General features: G+C 39.7%; 1 protein-coding gene across 1 annotated transcript in view; it reads right to left on the reverse strand.

Annotated features, from left to right (window-relative positions):
* The window catches only part of LOC148425679 (low-density lipoprotein receptor class A domain-containing protein 4-like), a 156,336-nt gene that overhangs the window by 67,170 nt on the left and 65,410 nt on the right, over positions 1 to 23,756 (reverse strand). Inside the window, exon 3 of the mRNA XM_088410468.1 lies at positions 12,911 to 13,051. Within this exon, the coding sequence (XP_088266594.1) occupies positions 12,911 to 13,051 (141 nt within the window). The remainder of the gene's footprint in view (positions 1 to 12,910; positions 13,052 to 23,756) is intronic.

Genomic DNA, 23,756 nt, shown 5'->3' on the forward strand with positions numbered 1-23,756 from the left:
AGACGCTAATAGTTTTCATCCTTGGGTGTTGAGCGGCCATTTGCATGTGCATAAGTTGTCTCCCATTGAGAATTATTGCAGAGTCTTGGTTTGTATACCAAACACTGCAATACAATTACTCAGGAGGCTAATTTAGTCATTAAGCAAACCATTATGTGCAAATGAAGAGTGACTCCTTACTGTGAGTTACTCTATCAGTGCATTTACACACTTTACCAATTGTGTTTAATCTGTTGTCTGGATATTCCAATTGCTAATCTGTACACAAAATACAGTAAATGTCTAACTATTAAATTACAAATGTCTTACTGTTATATTTCCATATGAAACACCATTGTTGCTGTGCTAACCGAACAGTGTGTAACACACACTAAAAATACTGTAATTCTTTATGGAAGGTATAACACATGTATCATTCAGTGTAATGTATATATGTTTAATATGAAACTGAAACCAGTTGAAAATTGTAATCACCGTCCTTTTATAACATTGAAGATGTATTTCTTTTGTCATATCTTGTGTACGTGTGAGAACGATTCTAAGTGTTTGCCATCTCTTCACAAACTTGGAAGTCTCACATAACAGCAGTCAGGCATTTAAGAGCAAAAATTCCACCCAGGTCGTCAACATCCGTATTGCCACAGATGGAATCATGCACGATTTCCAGGGCCAGCCACAAGTAGGGAGAGCAGCAACGGGGCTAAATTTGATCGACAATCTGTTTTATCATAAGATCAAGTAAACCTTTCCAGCTTCATTCAAGGTCATTCAAAAAGCTCATTTTTCAAGCAATGTAAATATATGTTTAATTAGAAGAGTAGGAGTAATTACTTGACTCACCGTAGTGGAAGGATCGGACACATGATAATATGATTTACATAAGTAATGTATGTATGTATGTATGAATGTATGTACGTATGTATGTCATGTAAGCTCACTTAAGTGATCAGTCTCACTTGCCACTCACTTGATAGGACTGTGATCAACTTTCTTTTTCAAACAAAGGAGTTTAAGTTGGATCTTCTTTGAATCGCCGTAAGAAAGAGGGTATATCAAGTGAAAATCAAGGCAGCTACCACAGTTTCTACCTAGCTATCGACCATATGATTACTAAGAATCTACTGGTATTATGCAATCAAATCTTTTTTTTTTCTGATGTGCAATGAAGATTTAAGCGTCTTGCATAATCATGTCATGTAAGTCCATTTACCATTAACCATCATTGTGTTGCAACGGTGCAAGTGTACTTGTGTGGTAAGTGAGCGCATATGTGGTTACTGTCGAAAGATAACTATCCAAGCATATGAAGCCTTTAAAGAATACATTTGATGTAGACACTCTCCTGACAAGAGAACTCAGGCTATTGCCCCTGCACAAAAAAGATGTAGGTGTGCCTACTTACGTAGCCAGTGAGTGTACTCTACATGTGTATATGTATGCATATTTCTCCACATATACTAAGAACGTGTTCTAATTTATTACAACGGCACTCTTCGTAACATCTGGCCAATTCCCTCTTCTGTCCTCACTTTACGTATTGCTCTCGCCACATGCACGCCTCATGTACTCCTCTTTCACTCGCATGTGAGGTTCACTCTGAGACTGTTGCCGGTAATCAGTCAATCAGCTCACAGGCCCTCCAACAAGACACGTGATTGGCTCTTGGCGTGACATCGGCCAATGAGGTCAGGAGTTGTAATCCATTTTTTGTGGGGAAAAAAAACAGGAAGCACTGGAGCTGTGAAAGATGAAGCGCAAAGTGGCGAGGGAACGCTGCATGTGAGTTTCAGTAATGTACAGTAAATGAGCAATACATTTTGTAATGTGTGTGACATGTAAGTACTCACTACTTACATGTGAGAGGTCATCCTTTACTATGTCCCTGACTTCCGCTCGTAAATTGGAATGCATGCACACACACACACTCACGTTTACACAAGTAACTGCCCAGCAATCCCTTACAGTAGATAGATGTGTGTATGAATGGTAGGTGTTCCAAATGAAAACGGAGGACCACCCAGGACTAGTGGTATCACCCTGCTGACCTCCACGGCTGATGGATGAAGGCTATTCACATCAACCCTTTAACACCTTCAGTTCCTTCTCTCCACCTCCATACACACAGGAACGCACGCACACATCACGCACGCACGCACACACACTCAGACACACACACACTCAATAGTCAATACAAGCACTGCACAATCCCCTAAGACAAATGGACAGACTTCAAACATGCACATACACAACCTCCAAAAAACAGAGTGGGAGGCCGGCTGAGAGAGAAGAAAAAGACAGGCGGTGGTTTACTCGAAAGACAGAGCTAACTTCATCTCAGCCTTTTCTCCCCTTTCTTTTGCTCTTCTTTCGAAACAAATGCACAATCCTCATCAGGAAAAAAAAAATACTCAGTATTATGTTGAGGACTTCATTTACCCCCGAGGGGATCATTCAGGCCCTCTGTGTGTCTGTGAGTGCATATGCATCAGAATTTGTGTGTGAGTTGGGGTGGGGGGGCAGCGTGTTGCGAAGCTGTCAAATAGCCCCCCGCTTTTAATGGCCCAGCTGCATCATTACCTAGCGCGCACACACTGTGCCCAAATAGACTGAGGGGAGAGGAGGAGCATATAGACAAGTCTATCAAACTAAGTATGAAGAGAGGAAGGGGGCACTTGTCATTAACCAGCATGCACTCTCGAGTTGGAAGACAAAAGTAGCGGGGAAGGGAGAGGGCCGCCACACACAAGCGTCGGATCTACTTTGCGAGGCAGGTTAGAGATCGGCGTAACACAAAAACACAGGGGGAAGAATTACAACAGCCCTGTCATTAACATTGAGCTCCAACGGTGCCAGGTGTCGGAGTGTATGTTACATCGTTCTTAATAGATGATCGGTGTCAAGATGACGTGCTAGGGAGATATCAAGGTGTTGCTTATCAAATCCTACGTTTTGAAAATCATTTTGGTCCTTACGGTTTCACCCTCAACCAAAAGAATTGTGATTATTTTTTACATAATTGACTTAGTAGAATTTCAGAAATACGGTGGCAAAAAAATTTCAAGGCAAAACATTAGAAGCTTATTAACTAGCAGTGGCAGCCAGTTGCGTCGGTGATCATCCACTTGGAAGTCAGATGAATTTTGTTTAGGTTGTGGGTCATGAGTGTGACGTAGACTTGTAATAATTACTATTTTAAAGGAAATTAAACATTTTCATTCTATTACTACGTCAGTTACTATATCTATTGCATGTTACCCACGGAAATGACTGAACATCGCAGATGAAATTAAAGTAGCAATACTTTTCACTGCATTTTATTAATTACAACTTATAAAGGGGGTCATTTCCTTCCATCCATCCACCCATTAACTCACATGGGCACAGGGAGAACATGCAAACGCCACACAGGACTATCCATTATCGAAATTTCCCATGTACCAAATTCATTCCTAAAAATATTTCCGATATTACTGGTTTACTGCCACTAATTTCATGTAATTGACAACGTTGTCACTGAGGAATGAGTTTGATGCACAATGTGTTGGCGAGGATGCAAGTCTCAGTACAGCCTGCTTTTGTTGTTGTTGTTTTTTTCCTGTTGACAATATGCTTGCGCATGAATTTAAATCCGAGTCAGATACGTACAGTAGCTCCGAAATTAAAGGCCAGCTTGTCTGATGCCTGGTCGGATGAATTTTGAGAAAACAACCATTATGCACAGAATCCATTTAAGTCTCACTCACTATATTTTTCTTTTCACCTTCTTCAGCCAACTCTTGCCAGAGCCTCTTAGTTGAGTTCAGACTGTAACTTGCAAGACACACGTTGGGGTGGTGGGAGTTTGGAAATGAGGCTTGTATGCATTTAGACACTGCTCTCTGGGCACTTGGTAAATTTGATGAGAGGAGGGAGATGGGGTTGAGCTCGGGTGTGGGCAGCGAGAGGAAGTGAGAAAGAGAGAGTGAGAGACAGTGTGAAAGTTGTACAGCACGAGCACAAGCAGCAAGAAAAAGATGAGATACAGAGAGAGAGAGAGAGAGAGAGACTGCAGAGAACAGTGGATGATATAAATTCATTATGTAAATCCACAGCTCAAACAAATTGACAGGCGGGTATTACACCCGAGAGGAGCCGAATCAAGAGCATGAAAGCATTAGTTCCACTCACCCTTGACCTCCACCCTGGACCTGCTCACCGAAGTGTGCCTGTTATGCATACTAACGACTCAGGAGGGGCCATCCTAACAGCAACATTGCAACAGATGTTGTTTTCTTACACTGGTAGCAGGAGACTCTTTCATCCTTGATCTAACCAGAATGTAAACTATGTTGAAAGGAAAACACTTGAGGTGTTCCTTGCTGGCGGTACCAGGATCAGCTAGCGCCACTGGAGGCCAGACACTTAACATGTTACGTTACATTACCCATACATAACCAACACGAGCTTGTGAGTAAAGGCCATTAAGAATCATGTTTATTCACCAATTTCTTCTCTAATTTGTCTTGCATCGTTTCAATTTGGAAGATTCCAGTTCCTATTCCGGTTCTTCCATCCCATTCTGGTTGACAAAGAGGGTGCTAGCCAGGAAATGAAATAGCTTAAAAAACAAATTTTGGAGCTGAGGTTATTGACTGAATGTGTGTACCCTTTATGACAAATGTGTTAAATGGTGTATTTTACCTTCAAATTGCATTCAGCTTTTTTTTGTGTGTTGTAACAAATTTGTGATCAAACAATCAAATGTCCTTGAGAGCCTTCAATAGTTTATGCCAGCAATATTTACCAAGTTTGGGTGATGCCCTGCCTTATACTATCCTTGACCACCTAATTGTAATGTAGAATTCATCAAATATGAGGGGTGTATTAACGATTTTAAGGAGCAAAAAAACTAAAAAGGGATCAAATACTTTTGAACATTCGTTTAATATATTTCATATGTTATATTTCGGATATTTACTGTAAAGTTATACAGTCATACTATATATGTTTCTAGTCAAGGGCTGAACACTTGCTTCAATGGCACTTGAGTCAATGGCATACAACCATTTTGTTTGGGGTCTGCATCAACGCTTCTGATACACGTTGCTGAGAACTTTTCATACCCCCCTCATGCATCCCTCAATTGTAATGATCAATAAAGAGCGCTCACAAAGAGGAAACTAACACAAATTTTCATTTTGTAACAATAATTTCCTCTTTTTTTCCCCCTCATTTATTATTTATTAATCATAAAACTGTGCCCCGACTAGTGGTAGCACATTCAAAATATTATGGCAAAAAAAAAAAAATAAAACTGGTCATTTTCACACTGAACGACTTTTGAGCAGGGAATGTGGGTTCAGTGGTCGCGACCTTGAACAGTGTAATTACTGTATAGAGAGTTTCACTTTTTGAAATATTAGCCACAGTTATCACAATTGAGCAATCCAGTGAAAAGTGTGACGGTAGCTGCGGTCGTAAGCATCTGCAGCTGTAATTGGCCCAGCAGAATTACCGCCAGGCGACACATAGCGCTGAACTATACACTTCATAACCAGCTCAGGGTTTGGGCAAAAGGGAAAGACAAGTGCAAGGAGATGACAGCAAGCACACTCAGTAATAATGAGAAATTGGAGTTGAACAGATGAGTGTTTATCCAGAGCTTTAGCCCAATATTTCTCCTGTTGTGTCTGCTCAGAGTAAATCCTTTAACCACATGGACAAGAGGCTGCTCCACAGAGATCCTGAGAACAACAACTTGACAACTGCATTAATCTGAGTCTTGCTGAGCTCCAAATCTCTGGCGTTCACGCACAACTGTTTTGTGTTATGTTGAATAAGTGGTACCCTGTGACAGGCAGACCTTTGTAATCATCTTTAGCTTTTTATATAATCCCAGTTTTCTTGATGGATGGTTGACAATCTGCTTTCGTCTCATATAGGACAAAACTAAAGTGAGGGGCAGTTCCATTATGCTTTAGAAGAAGAAACATGATGGCCAAAATATTTTTTCGATTTATTTGGTCAAAATGTCATTGCAAATATTGCACCCGTGTGCATTATTATTAACTCTTTCGGTGCCAAACGTGAACAGAAAAGGCAACCCGTGCAGTGCCGGCCGATTTTCACTCATCTTTCAATGCCGACACTATTGTGTGCTACGGCTGGGCAAACGTGTTGTACCATTTGAAAGATTAGATTTTATTCTTCAATCAGAAAAAAATGTTTCTGGTTTATTCCGTTCTTTAGTAATAAGGATGGGACGATATCAGATTTTGGCAGAACGATAACCTTCAGCAAAAATGTCATGGTATTGCAGTATCACAGTATTGAAATTACAGCTCACAAAATACATGGTTTTAAAATCTTTTTGAATGAATTGCCATTTTCTATATTATAAATTGAGATAGGTGTTGGAATGTTAATAAAAACACCATCGTTGTCATCTCCACTGACTCCACCTTGAACTTGAACCGCTACAGTATGATGTCATTTGCTTGCCATAGGATGACAGCGCTTCAGCTTGTTTGTGTCTACATGCGTGCATGCCTGCGTGTGTGTGTGTGTGTGTGTGTGTGTGTGTGGGGGGGGGGGGGGGGGGGTAGTCAACGTGAAGTGACAGAATCCACATTTTAGTTTTAACTGAAATACTGTACATGCGATAGTTAGCCGTAGCCACAATAAAAGAATATGCTGCAGCAGATGAGGACTTATGTATGATACACAACGAAAGCTACATTTGCAGCTACCCGCTAAGTAGACGATGCGGGAGGGGGGAAAAAAACTAAACGGTTTGGACAGACATGGACGGTTTTAAATAACCGCAACATCTTAAACTGCGATATACAGTATCGCCAATTCGGTTATCGGCCAATGCCTATTTAGTAATCACTGTTTGAAGATAGGTAATTTGAGCTACATGTATTTTGGACAAAAAAAAAAAAAAAAAAAGGGAAAAGTGAGCTTTTGTGAAAAGATTTGTTTTCTGCACAACAATGGCTTTTACACTAATGTATTTTGTTTTAGTGGCATCTGAAACACCTCCACTAATATTCTCTTCTAAAACATGAGCAAAAAGGAGGAAAATATGTTTTTGATGGCAAAACAACAGTTAGCATATCAAGGTTGTGGTTACGGTTAAGGTTGGGTACCTCTTGTACTGAGCCAAAAAACACATTTTTGCCTTCCTGGAATTTTTAAGGGTGTTGAAATTCATTATAAGTTACTTAACATAGCAAATTTAATTTCGACAAAAAACATTACTCTTCTATAATAAGTTCATTATTATGCATGCATGTTCAGTTCATTACAGACTTAATTAATATCTTATGAAGTTACATCTCAGTTATTAAAACACTCTGCTAAACAAAGAAATAGCCTGCAAAAACTGGCCATTGTAGAGTATTGGTTATACTGTACCAAACAAAAGGAAATCTGCAGTATGTAAATCAGTCAAGCTTTTTAACATGACCATTTGTATGTTGGTTTGAGAATTTAAAAAAAACAACAACATATTGCCTAAAAGAAGGAAGATAAAAGCTAAGAAAATTTTGAAATTTTTGCTTGTCATCATTTTCTACCGCATCTTATGCAAGCACAGAAGCAAATCCTCGGAGAAACTGTCAGAAATAGTGTTTACCTTATACTGGATGAGAAGTGTACTGATGCTACCAGTCACCAACCCTGTCTAAGTATTAAAAAGTCTTCAGAGATGAAAGAAAGAAACACTAGTGTTTTCCATCGCGCCTATTGCTTATACTTTAACTAGATGACTAACAAAGTGTAAGAGCGACATGCAGACTTCACCCGTTGATCTAAAGTAGAACAAATGCCATCAAAAAACACACTTTATCACTCAAGACATCTAAAAGGATTTTTCCCTGCTCTTTGGAGAAAAGCAGATATTACAAACATATTGCAGCAGTAAAAGCAACATATTTTTGTTCCCTGATGAGTCATCTTGGCAAATGAAGGAAGAGAAATAGCGTAATAGGTTTTTGAAAGGAAAAATTAAATGCTTGTGCCCGTCAGAATACTCATGTACAAAAAATAGATATTTTAAAAGGGAGTTCGCTAATATAATATATTGAATGAGAATGAGAGGACCGCATACATTTTTTACAAGGAGCACTCTAAAACTGTTTGGTTCAAATAAACATAAATGGACTGACCTAATATTTGGGTCAATTTGACCCAACTTTCTGGTTTCTTTGTTGTTCTTTTGAACAAAATGACCCAGTTTTGGCATTGTTTTGTGTGTAACAACCCAGAAAGTAGGATCAAATTGATCAAAATATTGGATTATTCTAATTTTTATACTTTTGTATGCTGATTAGAGCCATTTTTTTGGGGGGGTTGAGTTGTTGGGGGTTAAAAACAAAGGCCAATCACACCCTGAAGTGGACACTGATTGGCTGTCATTGTGTATGGCATATCCCGATAGGGTCGTATTGTGGGTGTGAGGTCAAAGATCAGGAGCAGAGGCAAGATGTGAAAACGTAAGATCACTGAGACTTGTCAATTCGATAAATTATATATATAAATAAAAAAAAAATGCTTTCTTGATGAATTCAGTCCTACACATAAATGCAAAGCCCCCCGTTGTGACTGCAGCCACAGCTAATAATAACAACAAAGGTGAGACAAAAAAAGATTTGCTAAAATAAAGTCAGAACACTCTGTGTTTCAGCAAGTCTGACATTGGATTGACATTAGACAATGTTTTATTTTTTTTTTTTATTTTTTTTGAGAAAAAAACAATACCATTCCTCCTGAAACTAAGTGTTGCAGCAGCACCTGGGACTAGTCTCAAATACAGCAGCAGGTAAATGGATACAAATGCATCTGGTAAAGAAAAAAAAAGACTGAAGCCACTATTTTGATTGCTGTATATCAATCTTTTGATCTGGCACAATCACAGAAAGTATTCAGTACCTACATTTAAAAATATCCTGGTTGTGGATTTTTCCCCAGAAATTTTTTGGGTGAGATTAAAACAAGATTAATTAAATCAATTAATTACAGATCTTAATCAGTCTCATTGCTTAATCTCTCGACAGCACTAATATTGAGTGGATAACAACAAATATGACTGGCATGTCAGGTAAATGACTTGTTTGTGTCTTGAGCTTCTCTGAACTCTTTAAAGCAGGAGTGTCAAACTCATTTTAGCCCAGGGGCCGCATGGAGGAGAATCCTCAGGTGGGCGGACAGGTGCCATGCTATATATCTCAAAAACAATTAGTGTTAATTAGATGGAGCTTTTTGCTCTGTACACTGTCCTGGTCCTAATTAGCACCAAAATAGCATGGTTCAACTGTAAACATATTGTCGAAGAGTAAAAAATAAAGTAGTTATTATGGAAATAGTTTCTTCTGGGAGCTTTGACAGGGGATGCTGTTGTGTACCTTATACTGAAAAGATGTCTCTGTACGACCTCTTTTCATCTGTGAAGCCCTTTGAGACTTCGGTGATTTAGGGCTATATAAATAAAATTTGATTGATTGACTGAGTTAAAAAACTAGTAACTTCCTTTTGTGTTCCCTATGTATCACAATATAGCATTATTTGCATGAAACGAATGGAACATTTCTATAATCTTTTTTCATTTGTTCAAAAAAATATATATTTTGTAGCTAACACCTACAAAATAAACAATGAAATAACAATGAAAGAAAAATCCAGAGGAAGGAAAATGCCCCAATCAAAATCTGTGGTTGTACAACTTTTGTGCAAGGAGTGCAGTCTTGCACACAATAAAATGGTGCTGTAGTGTCTCATTCTGGACACTAGGTTTCAAAGTAAGAAAAAACAACAACAACAACAACAACAACAAAAACCCAAAGATATACGTTAAAAAACTGATGAATAAGAAGTCATGATGTCATGTCAAATAAATTGGCGCTATGTGTTACCAGCCGAGCAGGTTAAATAAAGTAAATTTAAAAGGAAATACAAGTCTAATTCTTTGTAACACAACAGGAAGCAAAGATGTTTCGTAATGGCCCAGATGGCCATTAGGAATCACTTCAGACCGATAGGAGGATTTTACCTGCGCTGAGCAGTAGCACGAAACTAGATGCTAATGCTAATGTGAATTTTCCACTTGGTGACAGAAGCTATCAGCAAGCGATTTGCCACAAGCATGGCAATTGGTCACTTCAGCTTGTAAGTTGCAGTGCTGATTGCTTGTTAAAGTAATAATTTCTGTGTTTTTTTAACATTATTGTTAGGTACAAGGAAGCCTGCAGAGGACGACTGAGTCAGTTGTTATCAAGCACTAGCGTGAGTTGCGGCTGACAGCAGCTTGGGACGGCATGCTTGTTAACCGTTTTTTTCTATTTTGTGTGAATACTTTAACACAAGCAAGTACATTGCAGTATTATAGACAATGGACTAATGGGTTTGGTACTACTCCATTTTTTTCATTGCTTCAAGAAATTCTTTTACAGGCTGAATTAAACGTACTCACCGCACATTTGACACCCCTGCCTTTTACTAGAGCACCATTTATTAATATTTAAGATCGATTGAATAATTAAGACATTACCCTCACACTCTTCCAATACTTTAGGACAGGAAGATGATGTGAGAAGAGGATGAGTGAAGATATACAGATAGAAGAAAATAAAGGACAAGTGGTGAGAGGGATTGTATGAAGAGCAGAAAGGGGGGCGGGGGGGGGGGGGCAAGGGGTGGAAAAGCGAGCGTCTAGACAGCATTCATGATCCATCTGTCTGCCACTGCCACAGAAACAGCCAGGGGCTACTACAAGATGGCTAACTCTATCATGACAGAAGCATTTTCTACCTCTCTCATCCTTTTCCTTTCTTTAACAGACACCCATTCTTTTCTTTTCCTCTTTCGCAGTCTACTGATTTCTCACTTTTCTAATCCCTTGCCACTCCTTATTGCGCTCCTTTTTATCTTTCCTTCTCTCCCTCAAGCACACACTCTCGCATTCTCTCTCTCTGGCAACACCAGAAAATTACAATGATTGTACAGCTTTCCCATAATGTTGGCTGCAGGCACATTTACATTCGCTCCAGACGGCTAAATATTTTAAGTACCCAGCTCGGGTTTTTATTTAGTCGAAAAGGAATCGAGTCCCCTCAACATTCAACCCGCAGCGGAGAGAATACGGGTTTAAGTAGCTTGCGGGGAGATGAAGGGTAGTGAGAAAGACAAAAAATAAATGAACAAATAAGAAGGTTGAAGCGTTTTGAGGTGAAAATCAAAGCGGTTGGGCACTGGACAGCCAACGAGCGAGGAAGCGAAGAGAGGAAGGTGAAGATCTTGTCGGACATTCACACACAGATCCAGTGCCAAGGATGAAAGTGCTGCTGTTAAAAGTTTTCCCACTCCTCCTAAAAGTTGTTGAAAGAGAACGGCGCAGCACATCAAAGTAAGCTGGCAGACAGCCATTGCGCTCCAGTGGCGTCCTTCACCCTCTCCCTCCAATCTCACTCTCCGCGTCTCCTTCTCTCTGTTTCCATTGATTGTGGCGAGTCGAGGGACCACTCTCATCTCATTCCCCTGACAGTGGTGCTGGGTAAGGAGCAGAATAGAGGTGGTAGCTAGGGGGGCTCATGAAAGCGGCACAGAGGTTCAAACAAAACAGGACAGAAATTGAAAGGTAGAAAATCTTTGATGGAACATGTGTCAGACTAATATCAAAGAGTCTTTAATTCAAAGTGCAATTATTTTTACCCTCCGGCACCTGGTGCCGAGTTTACCTGCTGCTGTTACGGGAGCACCCGTCGTTAGTGTTTTGTAAATCAATCCATAAAATAAGATTGAAAGCTTGTTTTCAGAGGAAATTGTTGCATGCAAAGCTATGCACCGTGCTTACTTGTGGAAATAGGTTCACGCCGCTCCTATCATCGAAGCAAAAGTAGTGATTTTTTTTTTTGAACCAAAGAACAGAATATTGCTTTTATGAGAGGATGCGTACCCTCAGAATTAAATGACCCACCTTTTATTATGTTTATCTGCCATCTTATTATGTTTATTCTGTTGCCTAATACTACTAGATGTGACAATAATACGAGTGACAATATCAGGAGTTGTATCAGCCATAAAACAGATGACTGTATCTTTTGAAGGTAAATGACATCCCATAAAACTTTACACAGCAATGTAAGAGGAGATTTCTTTGAGCAAAGATTAACACAAAAAAATAAGAATAAAATGCTTTGGCTGGGGTTAAACAATTCTTGCTTTCAAACCTTTGGCCCTCCTAACTATCATCAGGGACCTTCACCATAAAAATGTTCTTCCATTCCACACTAAGATTAAAAAATGAATTACATAATGCAGCGGTACTGTGAAAGGCATCACAGAACGGGGTTCTTGGGTTCTCTTCCGGCCTGCCTATGTAGATACTGCATATTTTCCCTGTTCCTGTCTGGGTTTTCTCTGGGTTTCCTCCCACAATCCAAAAAAATGGGTGGAAATGTGGAATTACTCTCCCATTGTAAAACTATTTCTTTAGTATTATTATAAATATACTGGCCACTCCAAATTGCCCTTAGGTGTACTTGTGAGTGTGAATGGTTGTTTGTCTGTGTGTGCCATTGGTTGATTGGCTGGCAACAAGTTTAGGTTAAACTCCAGTCTAGTTCCGAACAACAGCAACAAGCAGCTAAGATCCTCTATCTGTGCAAAAAGGAAGTACAGTAAACACCATTTAAAAATTCTTTGGCATAAGCAAAATGCACAAATGTGCACCTATTCAATCCGATAAGCATTTTTTTTTTTTTTGCTTCATCTCAAACAAGAAGCCAGACCTTGTCATAGGAAGCCACACAGATTCACAGCAATTTCATCAAATTCACATTAAACATCCCCAGAGAGTGGTGGGTGAGTAAGTACATAGTTAATGTGAACATAAGAAAAATCGTGAAGGGAGCAAGCATGCTGCAGCACTCACAGTTGAAGATGCCCGGTGGAGGGTGCTGGGTGACCATGGGGCAGTTCTCCTCATCGCTGTTGTCCCCACAATTATTGAGCTGGTTGCAGATCAGTGAGCCCAGACGCAAACAATTCCCATTGGTGCAGTGGAACTTGCACTCTGTTCAGACAGAGGGAAGTGACATGAGAAAAAAAAAAAGTCTTTCTAAGAGCCACTTATAATCAATTCATATACATTATACTGCTTCTCTGAACATAATAGTGTCCTGTAGCTGCGTTTAAGGACACTTAAAATCACCCAGGAATGATTAATGACAGTGCATGTCTACAGATCCAAATGTATAAAGTAATATGCATAATTTCATGAATGTGGTGCTGTAGTGTGTCAATTCTCCTTATTATATCCACATCTGAATGTTCAAGGCCAGGTAATTTGCTTTTACCAGTATGCTCCAAAAAGATTTAAGTCCACAGATACACTTTCTAATGGAAGAAGTTAAACAAGAAAAATAAATTGGCCTTGCATGAAAGATATTTCTCACTGAATAAATTAGCAGAATAAATCCACCGCTGCACATTACAAAGCATATTTTAAGAGAATGCATTGAATTTGGACTTTGACCTGATTGAGTTTCTTTGACCACATGATTAAATGTTTCATCAAATTCCCACCAGTCATTTGAATAGTTTTTATAACATACCAACGCGTTTGTGTAGTTTTATCATTTTGTATGCTAAAAATTATTTTGAAGTTCTCGCCATGATTAGAGATGCATCTTATTGTCATGCAATGCATTGAAAAAAGCAAAGCACAGCATTAACAAGCAGCACAATCTGCTATGTATCTAAAACAACAGCCAAAAGACAATAGATCTCGTTCTGTGTAAGCGGGAAAGATCATGTGTTGGTCCGTCTCGTCCTACAAAATCACATTCCATCCATAGTGTATATGAATGTGTATCAGTTTAATATTGAAAATGTTTTGAAAACACCTAAGTTGGATGACTCAACATGCTCTCCTGATACAGCATCCTACGCTTTTTTTTTTTTTTGGTTTTGTTTAAAATGTGAGTGACTTCACACAAAATAAAGAAAGCGCACCTAAGTAAAGGTGCCTGACTTCTACTCCAAAATGTTTAGAGCTCGACAAATGACTAATCATGTGTTTTTGACTTAAAAAAGACATAAATTGCTTGTAGCAACAGATGAGTGCGCTGATGAATTGAATCCTTCACTTTAATTGATCCAAATTGTCTCTTATTACTTAATGTGTTTAACGTTTTGGTTAATCAAGGAAGGTTAGAAAGCCTTTTTCTCAATGGCTCTATTTGCAAACACCTCAAATCCTACTATGCAACACACACTGCTGTGAGTCTAGTGCAAGGGAATATGTCCTCTTATGGTTAAGTTGAGCAAATGTTCATTTTCCCCGCTGTTTTTCATTTTTTTGCACAATACAAAAATACCATTCTTTTGAAATTCAGCTCCCTGTAAGGGTGTCGCGCAACCCCATGCTTTATTGCAGGTAATCAACACTTACAAAGACAAGCAGCCCGGACTCGTAGGAAGTACAAGATTGGCTTCTAACAAGCATTTTGCCGCTGGTCTCCTCATGGCAGTCCCTGCAATTTGCCCTTTTGGCAGCGAGTAACTTAATGATACTGCATTTTCTCCGCTTCCTCTCACAACAAGAACAGCTTGTCCTGGTCTTGTCTAGACAGCGGCGGGAGAGGGGGGTGGCAATTGAAGGAACAGAGATCTGATTGAAAATACAACCAGCACGACCATTCTTTGGAAAGAGACTTTTCCCCTTTTTTTCGAAGTGGCAATTAGCAAAGCCTCAGTGACTTGCCCTGTCTTGCTTTTCCTCACCCTGCCTTATCTATTAGTCGATTGTCTATCTTGTCATTTCTCTGCCTCCTCTTTCATTTTCATTCGTTCTGCCTGCCCTCTTCTCTTCCACTCTATCATGCTATATAACTCTCCAATTTTGTCGGAGCCACTTGTCTCTCCCTCTTCATCCTCCCCTCCATCTATCCTCTCACTTCACATCGATACTATTGGCCTAGGTCACAAAAAAGAAGCAAAACTCTGAAACGCCAGACAACACGAAACCTCTCATTTGCACTCTAAATCACGCAGGGCCGTCTTCTTTTCAAACATACAACATACACACAGGTTAATTACAGAGATGTGAAAATGCCGGAAGAACAAATGACTGGTGGCAAATATGTCATCAACTGCTTTTCAGACACTCTAATGCAATGGACAAGAAATGAGCAATACTTAAAACCCAAAGAACAAGTTACGAAGTTATGAAGAGTTCCAAATAACAGTCAATTTCTGGACTAGACCATCAGGTATCTGCTAGGAATTTAAAGTTTGTTTATCAGCATGACAAATATCCTAAGCATATGTGCAACTCCAAACAGTTTGACTTGCCCAGAGGGGTATTGCGGAAATGACCTAGCCAGAGCTTGGATCACATTGAAAATATGTCCAACTGCAGTCTGCAGATTTAAAAGGAATAGTGTTACATACTGTATACCCAATCAAGGTGTGTTACGTTGGTAGATGATGCTTTGAAGACTCAAAGTTTTTAACAGAGTGCACACACCAGGGCTGTCTTTTGTCACCTGCTCTGGCCATTACTTTTAGGGAAAAAAAATTGCATGACCATAGACACAGAGGTGTAAAGTTTATCGTGTTTTGGGGCCACATGCAGCCTGATTTGATTTCAACAGGGCGGGACTATTACAATCACTGCATAATCAACATAAATACCAAAAGTTTTGTGTTTTTCAGAGGTGGGCATCTTACATCGTTTTGCTGGTCTGACAGTCAACAGTGCTCCGCCCCTAGTGTTGGGCGATAATATCGATATATCCATATATTGCGAAACAAAGTGACGCAATGCGCATATTGCAAGCTGACATTCAGTTTCTAAAACATTGTGTATCCGCCTTAATTCCGTAATATTTAGTTTTTTATATCAACCTGCTGCGGAGTGGCTTTCGTAACATAATTGTTGTCATATTATGGAAAGCGTTTCACATGTAAATCATTCCAAGCGCTTCAAAAACACCACATTAAACGTGACAATACATTACGGTTCGAGGGAGGCGACGTTCCAAAGAAAACGTGGCTGCAAAAACCAGAAACAAGCAAATCGGTTGGCTTGGACAGTATTTCCGTCGGCAAAAGGGGGGCGTCGGAACGACGGATATTGGACAGAATGTCTATCCCGACGATTATAATGACGGACCTTCGACATTCTTACCTCGCCGTTTTTTTTAGCGTTTCCGTCACTCACTGGTGCGTCTGCATAACCGGTGTCTGTTGGTGCGAATGAACTTTGCCCTTTTTGAAAATGCAAAATAAGGAAAGCTTTCTATTTCATGGACTAAACATTATGAGCATTCCTTATACAATCAATGTATTTTTAACAAAAATATTTAGTATTGCAGGTGAATGCTGAGGAGCTGACGCTGGTCTGAGCTGCTGGGGAAATAATTGTGGGTAAATGTGAGCGTTGTCAAGTGTGGGACTGGAAAAAAAATTAAGTAGCGTTAAGATAATATGATTTGGCGAAATTAGCAACCGAAATTTTTGAAGAAAGTACTGAAAAGAATTAAGGTATATGGGGAATGTGATACTTGTTGCAAATTCAAATGGCTTGAAGCGGTGAAACCATTTTGAAGGAAAAAGTTATTATTGTTATTATTATTTGTCTAGACGTATCTCCATAATCTCTCATGATTTTTTTTCAATGTCTCTTGACCTCTGATTGTCTGCAACCTCCTCTCAGCTTCCCGATGCTAATGCTTCAGTGGGCACAAATGTGAATTTTATGCTGCTACCAAGCAACAGCAGAACAACCTAGATGGAGACTTCCATTGTTTGGGGGATGTTAGTCTTTGCAACATGAAATCTGTTTTGTCACATTGGCCATGCTTTCAGAGCAAATGCATGCATTAAAAGCATAACAGGAGAGATGGCAATTATGTGTTTGTTGCTGTCAAACAGAACTTGCCAAAGCTGGATATGGACTCTATTTGCCGCTTGTCGAAACAAAATGAAATCCGTACATTCTTTGCAGTTTTTTTTCCTTGATAAAATTAGAACTGTGGTGATGTGAACACAACGACGACAATTGCTTTCTCCACAAAGGGGAGTAGAAAGGAGTCTTCCTAATTTCACACTCAGCCTACACGATGGCGGTATTCAACATATGTTGCATTACACCTCTGAGAGTATACAACTTCCAGGGCTGGGAAATTGTGGGTTGACTTAAACCTGCCATTAACCATTCGTATCATAAACACCTCGAAGGGGGCCAGAAAAAAAAGTCAATGTTAAAGCTCAATTTGCACCGAAACATCCCATGTTCCGCAAGAGGACACAGAACTTCATGTTTCATGTTACTTACAGCTCTATAAACAGGCTTGCCGATTACATCAGCATGGGAATATATAAAAACTGGAGCCACATGGAAACCATTGCCACGTGGTTGGAAGTGTAGGAGAGGGTGCCTGCCATATCACAGCCTCCAGTTACCCACCATTTATCACCTACACTGTTACAAGTAGGGCTGGGCAACATTGCCGGGAAAAAAAAAAAAAAATCTTTGATTCACCACTACCATTTCAAGTATTATTTTGAATTATTATTTGAATTTGAATATTTAAATTAAAGTGCAAAATGTGTACCATTCATGTAATATTTCTGTAAACAAATGTAGAACATTCTATGAGATCGATAAAGTGCAAACTTAAGGCTCCAACTAAGATAAACATTGCAACTTGTATCACTTAGCACACAAACAAAATTTGAATGAGGTGCTGCTGATTTCATTGTATGTATACCAGCTATATAATGGCAATAAAGGTATTTTATTCTATTCTATGCACGACCCGAGGTTTGTGCTTGTTGCCCCCCCACCTTTTTTAATACATTTTTGGCAAGGAGAGCAGCCAGTCCACTGCCTTTGACTTGAGGCATGCCCTGCTGCTGCTGCAATTCCTCCCAGTCTTTTCCACTGCATATATGAATGTGTGCTTGATATTTAGTGATGTGCAATGCGTCTGCTTCCCTGATCGCGCTCCATCGTGCCCTGATCTTATCATTCGTGCTTTCTTGTGTAAACAACTCTAAGCTGCTTTTTTAGCAGCAGTTTGTTGGTTGACGCAGTCTTGTACCCTTGCAAAGGTTGACATTTTACATTCTCAGGTAGGTGCCCCTTTTTTAGTTGCCAAAATAAGTTTGTTGTGCTGCTGCCTCTTGCTGCAACAAGCTTTGAATAAATATCACAGCGGTACTTGCTCCACGTCTGTTGCCACAAAGCCAAATTCCAAACATCAATTTTCTTTTTTTTTTTGTTGTACCTGACAAATTGTTGGATAATCAAAACCAATTGATATAATTTATCACCCATGCCAACTTTGAAAGGATTTATCCATCTGCTTTACCTTAACTCTGCATGTATGTATTTATATATGCTGCTCATTATATCATATAATTACTGTATCTTATAATTATACTTCTCACTTGCTTTTGGAAATAAATATTCCCATTTGCATATTTCTGTTTAGATGCAACTTCATTCCATTGGCTGATTCCCAACACCGAACCTTATTGACATTAGTTGACGTTGAGAGGAGCCTGCGTCAATGAATAGAATGAAAAGAGTTCTGTGAATAAAGAGGTGAAGATATGAAAGGGGCAGCAGTAGATGAGGACTATTAAAGATGAGAGGAAGACAGATGAAGAAATTACTGTCACATTCAAGTTAAACTTCTCTGACCTCTCTATTAAAACATCACTGGAAGATTACAGGACCACTCAGATTCTGTTGAAATACCACTTCCCATTAAAGGTCATCAAGATAAAGCCTTTTTTTTTTTTTTGCTAGTCATTTCCGTTTCTTCAGAATTCCGGCAGTGTTTTGGAATGAGAAGAGACCAGACCCCACAGAGGATAACAACTTGCAGACTCGGACAAAAAAAAAAAAAAAAAAAAAAAGTGTGACATGAATGGCACGTTGACAAGTACGTGTGTGGCTGCATAAAGCGTTGCCTCCGCCACTTGACAGACTGGAGGCGGATGCTCATTTTAGCAACGTGCGTGATTGTGGCCATTATGGTGTCCTTGGGCATTTGTTTGGATGCATCTGTTTTCATGTCTGATTATAATGAGTAAATGAGGACCACTAGGTTGCAGTTTCTTCAGAACTCATGCTCACACTGAGATCATTTTATAGCTTTACAAATGAGATGTTTATGACAAGTAACATATACTTCCATGTCCAAGTTGAGCCCAGTGAAGCCTGGTCAGAAAAAAATATTTGTTACATCAAGCGCCACTCAGGTGCAGACCAAGGCTTAATGAGCTCACCAGTTAAAATCAGTGAATAAATAGCTAGATATCCAATCTTAACATTTCAAATAGCCAGTGTTCACACAAGCAAACCAAACTGGAATTTGGGTGTCAAACATGCCTAAGCACTTCTATACAGTACGTATATACAGAGGTCCAAAGTCGACCAGAGAAAAATGTAACAGTAAACCAATAGTCAACCTTTTATTTCCAACAAGCAGATTAGTTGAGTGCTTTCAAAATGTGACTATTTGTTTGAATTAAGAGCAAAAGTGTTCAAACCTCTGTGGGGGGCACTTTGGGAGTATGGGGTACCGGACGCCCTGATACGGGCTGTTCGGTCCCCGTACAACTGATGTCAGAGCTTGGTCTGCATTTCCGGCAGTAAGTCGAATTCGTTTCCGGTGAGGGTTGGACTCCGCCAAGGCTGCCCTTTGTCACCGATTCTGGTCTTTACCTTGATGGACAGAATTTCGAGGCGCAGCCGAAGTGTTGAGGGGGTCCAGTTTTGGAAGCCTCAGCATTGCATCTTTGCTTTTTGCGGAAGACGTGGTGCTGCAGGCTTCTTCAGGCCGTGACCTCCAACTCTCACTGGAGCGGTTCACAGCCAAGTGTGAGGCGGCTGGGATGAAAATCAGCGCCTCCGAATCTAAGACCATGGTCCTCAGTCGGAAAAGGGTGGAATGCCCTCTCCGGGTCGGGGATGAGGTCCTGCCCCAAGTGGAGGAGTTCAAGTATCTCGGGGTCTTGTTCACGAGTGAGGGTAGGATGGAACGTGAGATCGACAGACGGATCGGTGCGGCGTCTGCTGTCATGCGGACTCTGCAACGGTCTGTCATGGTGAAGAAAGAGATGAGCCGAAAGGCGAAGCTCTCTATTTACCACTCGATCTACGATCCTGCCCTACGAGCTGTGTGTCGTGACCGAAAAAACAAGATCCCGGACACAAGCGGCCGAAATGAGTTTCCTCCGCAGGGTGTCCGGGCTCTCCCATTGAGATAGGGTGAGAAGCTCGGTCATCCGGGAGGGGCTCAGCGCCGACCTGCTGCTCCTCCGCGTTGAGAGGAGTCTGTTGAGGTGGTTAGGATGCCCCCGGACGCCTCTCCGGTGAGGTGTTTCGGGCATGTCCCACAGGAAGGAGGCCCCGGGGACGACCCAGGACACGCTGGAGGGACTATGTCTCTCGGCCGGCCTGGGAGCGCCTAGCGATCCTTCCGGAGGAGCTAGACGAAGTGGCCAGGGACAGAGAAGTCTGGGCTTCCTTTCCCAAGCTGCTGCCCCCCGACCTGACCCCGGAACACAACAGTAGAAGATGGATGGATGGATGGATGGATGGATGGATGGATGGATGGATGGATGGATGGATGGATAGTATTCACACATGACTGACTTCTATTTACTATAATTTAAACAAGCAGTGGATGTCTACTCCCAGCTTCAGCTTTGGGCTTTGCACAAGCAAACTAATGCAGCCTACATATTTAAACTGAAATTTATATGAATAATAAAGGTTTTATTGCTAGTCGGTGAAAGGTACATGATGCAACTATGCATACTGTTTAATTTTTGGTTCCATTTTAAAATGCATGAAACATTTGCAGGCCACATTAACACCTTCACATTAATTTGCTCCATCACCAAGTAGTATTGCTTTTTTTACTTTTTGTTTTTAGTTTGCATTTATTACCATAAATAATTCAGGCTTTAAGCTAAAGGTGCTATCTAATAACACCGTCGAGTTTAAGATGACCCGATTTTCTAAATAAAAATTGGGACAATACATTTTGCTGAAACTCATACAGAACTTTTTTGAGTAGAATTCAAGTTTTTGTTTGTTTGTTTGTTTTCTTGATTGATGATTGATTCAACGCCGGTGAGAGACCATCAGACCTCAGCTCACTTAATGCACTCATCGCTTCTTCTTTCAAGGAGTAAAATGATCCAGGCAGGATAGACACATTTACTGGGCAGTAACTACAGGATGAGAGCTGTTTTTTTGTTTTGTTTTGTTTTGTTTTTGTTTTTTGAAAGGTTGTTGAGCCCGAAGTACAACAAGGCATACAGGAGAATGTGCTGTCTGTCATCACACTATATTATAGTTAAGCAGTTAAACGTTGGGAGAAAGCCATCCAATGCTTCAAAATAAATGGTAACATTACTAGTAATTTATGACACAAACGCCCTTGGTAGTCTTTCATTTTGAAAATACTCTTGAAAGCATGGTCGTGACAACTGTCTACTTGATAATCATCCATGAGCAGCTCTCTATGTAAAACAAAATAAGGGTTTTTCTCGATTGATATTCATTTTTTCGACTTTTTCATTTTCAACTTTTTTTTTTTAATATTTAACCACTAAGTCAGGGCGACTTCTTATATTTTTGCATGATTCAACCAAATTGCAGTAAAATCCGAGGCTCATACTTGAGATTGACTTGTACTCAATAAAGTATGACATGAGATAACATCTCAGCAGGAACTATAGTAATATATTTAATTAACAGTCAATCGTATAATCTGTGGCTGTGTTATTACTTTAGCTAATGCTAAATACTATCATGGGTGAAAGTTCAAAACCAAAAACCAAATCAATGTACTTACCATTATTCATCTTTTTTGCTCTGTCCCAGTGTTGTGTTAATGTAATAAGATTTGTATCTTTGGTCCCCGCAACTTGAGTTGAAATCCCGGGTTTTGCTTTGGGTTTGTCAAATAAATACTACAGTCGAACCTCTACATAGTGAACTTCAAGGGTCCGAGGAGAGAAGTTCACTATGAAGAGAGATTCACTTTATAGAGGTTTTCCTAAAATGTTCAGAATTCATTGATGAAATATGTGAATAATTTTTAATAAATATGTAAATAATTTTATATACGTTTTTTTAAAAATAAATATGTAAATAAATGTACATTAAACAACTTAAGTTGTTTAAACACTAAAATCTAATGCGGTAAAACTAATGTAAAAACATTTTACATTGAACAAATATCTTTATTATTAATCAACAATAGTTAATGAATATATGATCATAATAAAACATGATCAGTGCATGTCATCAGCGCGGAGAAAGTAACTGTCAATACGAGGTTGCACGGTATGTCTCTCGACAACGGAACCAATCATATTTTCTACACGATTCATGCGAGCATCCACACTTTTCACGGCAGATTCCGACATCTTAGAATTTTCGGAGGGATGACCAGCGGAGAAACGCGTGCGCAGTGGACGGCGGACGAAGTGAAAATGCAAGAGAAAGTCGCGGCGCGCGAGAGCGGCTAGGCAGGGAGGAAATCCCGACAGTGCGCCCAATTTTACAACTTCACAATTTTCGATAAGTTCAGATATTCACAATATAGAGGTAGATGCTGTCAAGGGACTGACTAATAGCATCACTATGAAGAGATTATTCACTATGTGGAGTTTCCCTATGAGGAGGTTTTACATACACGTCAAATATAGCTGTTTTGCAAGGGACCGTAAAGATTCGTTCACTATGAAGAGAGATTCACTTTGTAGAGGTTCACTATATAGAGGTTCGACTGTAAAACGTTTCAACGTACACTGCAGTCTACTCACAGACTAGTCATTGCTATTGAGCACATTTAATGAGTATTTCCACAGATGTTCAAGATGGCCTACTGTGCATGTCATTAAATGCACCTTCAAGTTAATTACCAAAAGTGAAAACAGTACTCACACTTTCTTTTGCCTCTGTATTCATAAAGTTATTGATTGTTAAATTAAAAAAAATATTCTTTTGTCCATAATGCTGAAACTCAATTTGCACAAAATACTTCAATGTCCCAAATCGGAAACCCCGTCTACTAGAAATGCTCAGCTCACTTTCAGTTCACAACAATAGACAAAGAAGCAGGAAGTAGTTCTGGTTGTGGTTTGCAACAAAAGCGAATGTGAAAGTAAATCGTTAATTGGTGTATCATAATAATCACAATGGCAACTATAATTGACACAAACATGATCCAAACCATTTATCCCCCCCAAAAAAACAAATAAAAAATACAAATAAAAAACAAATAAAAAATAAATAAAAATAAAAAATAACGGCGCGTCAGGACACCACATACTGTATGTAAAAGTGGGACAAAATAATGGAGCTGGCAAAATTCGTCAGAACTCAGACCTCAAAACCAGCACTGCCCGTTAAAACGTTTTAACATCATGTCTCCCTATTCGCATATGCACCATATGCATTTCTTATTTCTCTTGGTGGCGTGGTAATCAAGTGGTTAGCACGTCAGCTCATTGTGAAAGCTCGCATATTAACTTCATAAGCTATTAACTTACCCTTGGTGTGTGTTAGAAAAATTGTATATGGGTTATCCCATCTTTGTTATGCAATCACTTAGTATGTTTGTTATGTGATCAGTATGTTGATAGATTAGGATGAATGTTGTCTGTTACTGTTGGTTGTGAAGAAGAGGAATTGACGCGTCACAGGCCCGTGAACCTACGGGGGTTTCGTGACCCGA

The sequence above is a fragment of the Hippichthys cyanospilos genome, chromosome 3 (genome assembly GCF_059441005.1).
Source record: "Hippichthys cyanospilos isolate Australia breed blue-spotted pipefish chromosome 3, RoL_Hcya_1.0, whole genome shotgun sequence".
NCBI lineage: Eukaryota > Metazoa > Chordata > Actinopteri > Syngnathiformes > Syngnathidae > Hippichthys > Hippichthys cyanospilos.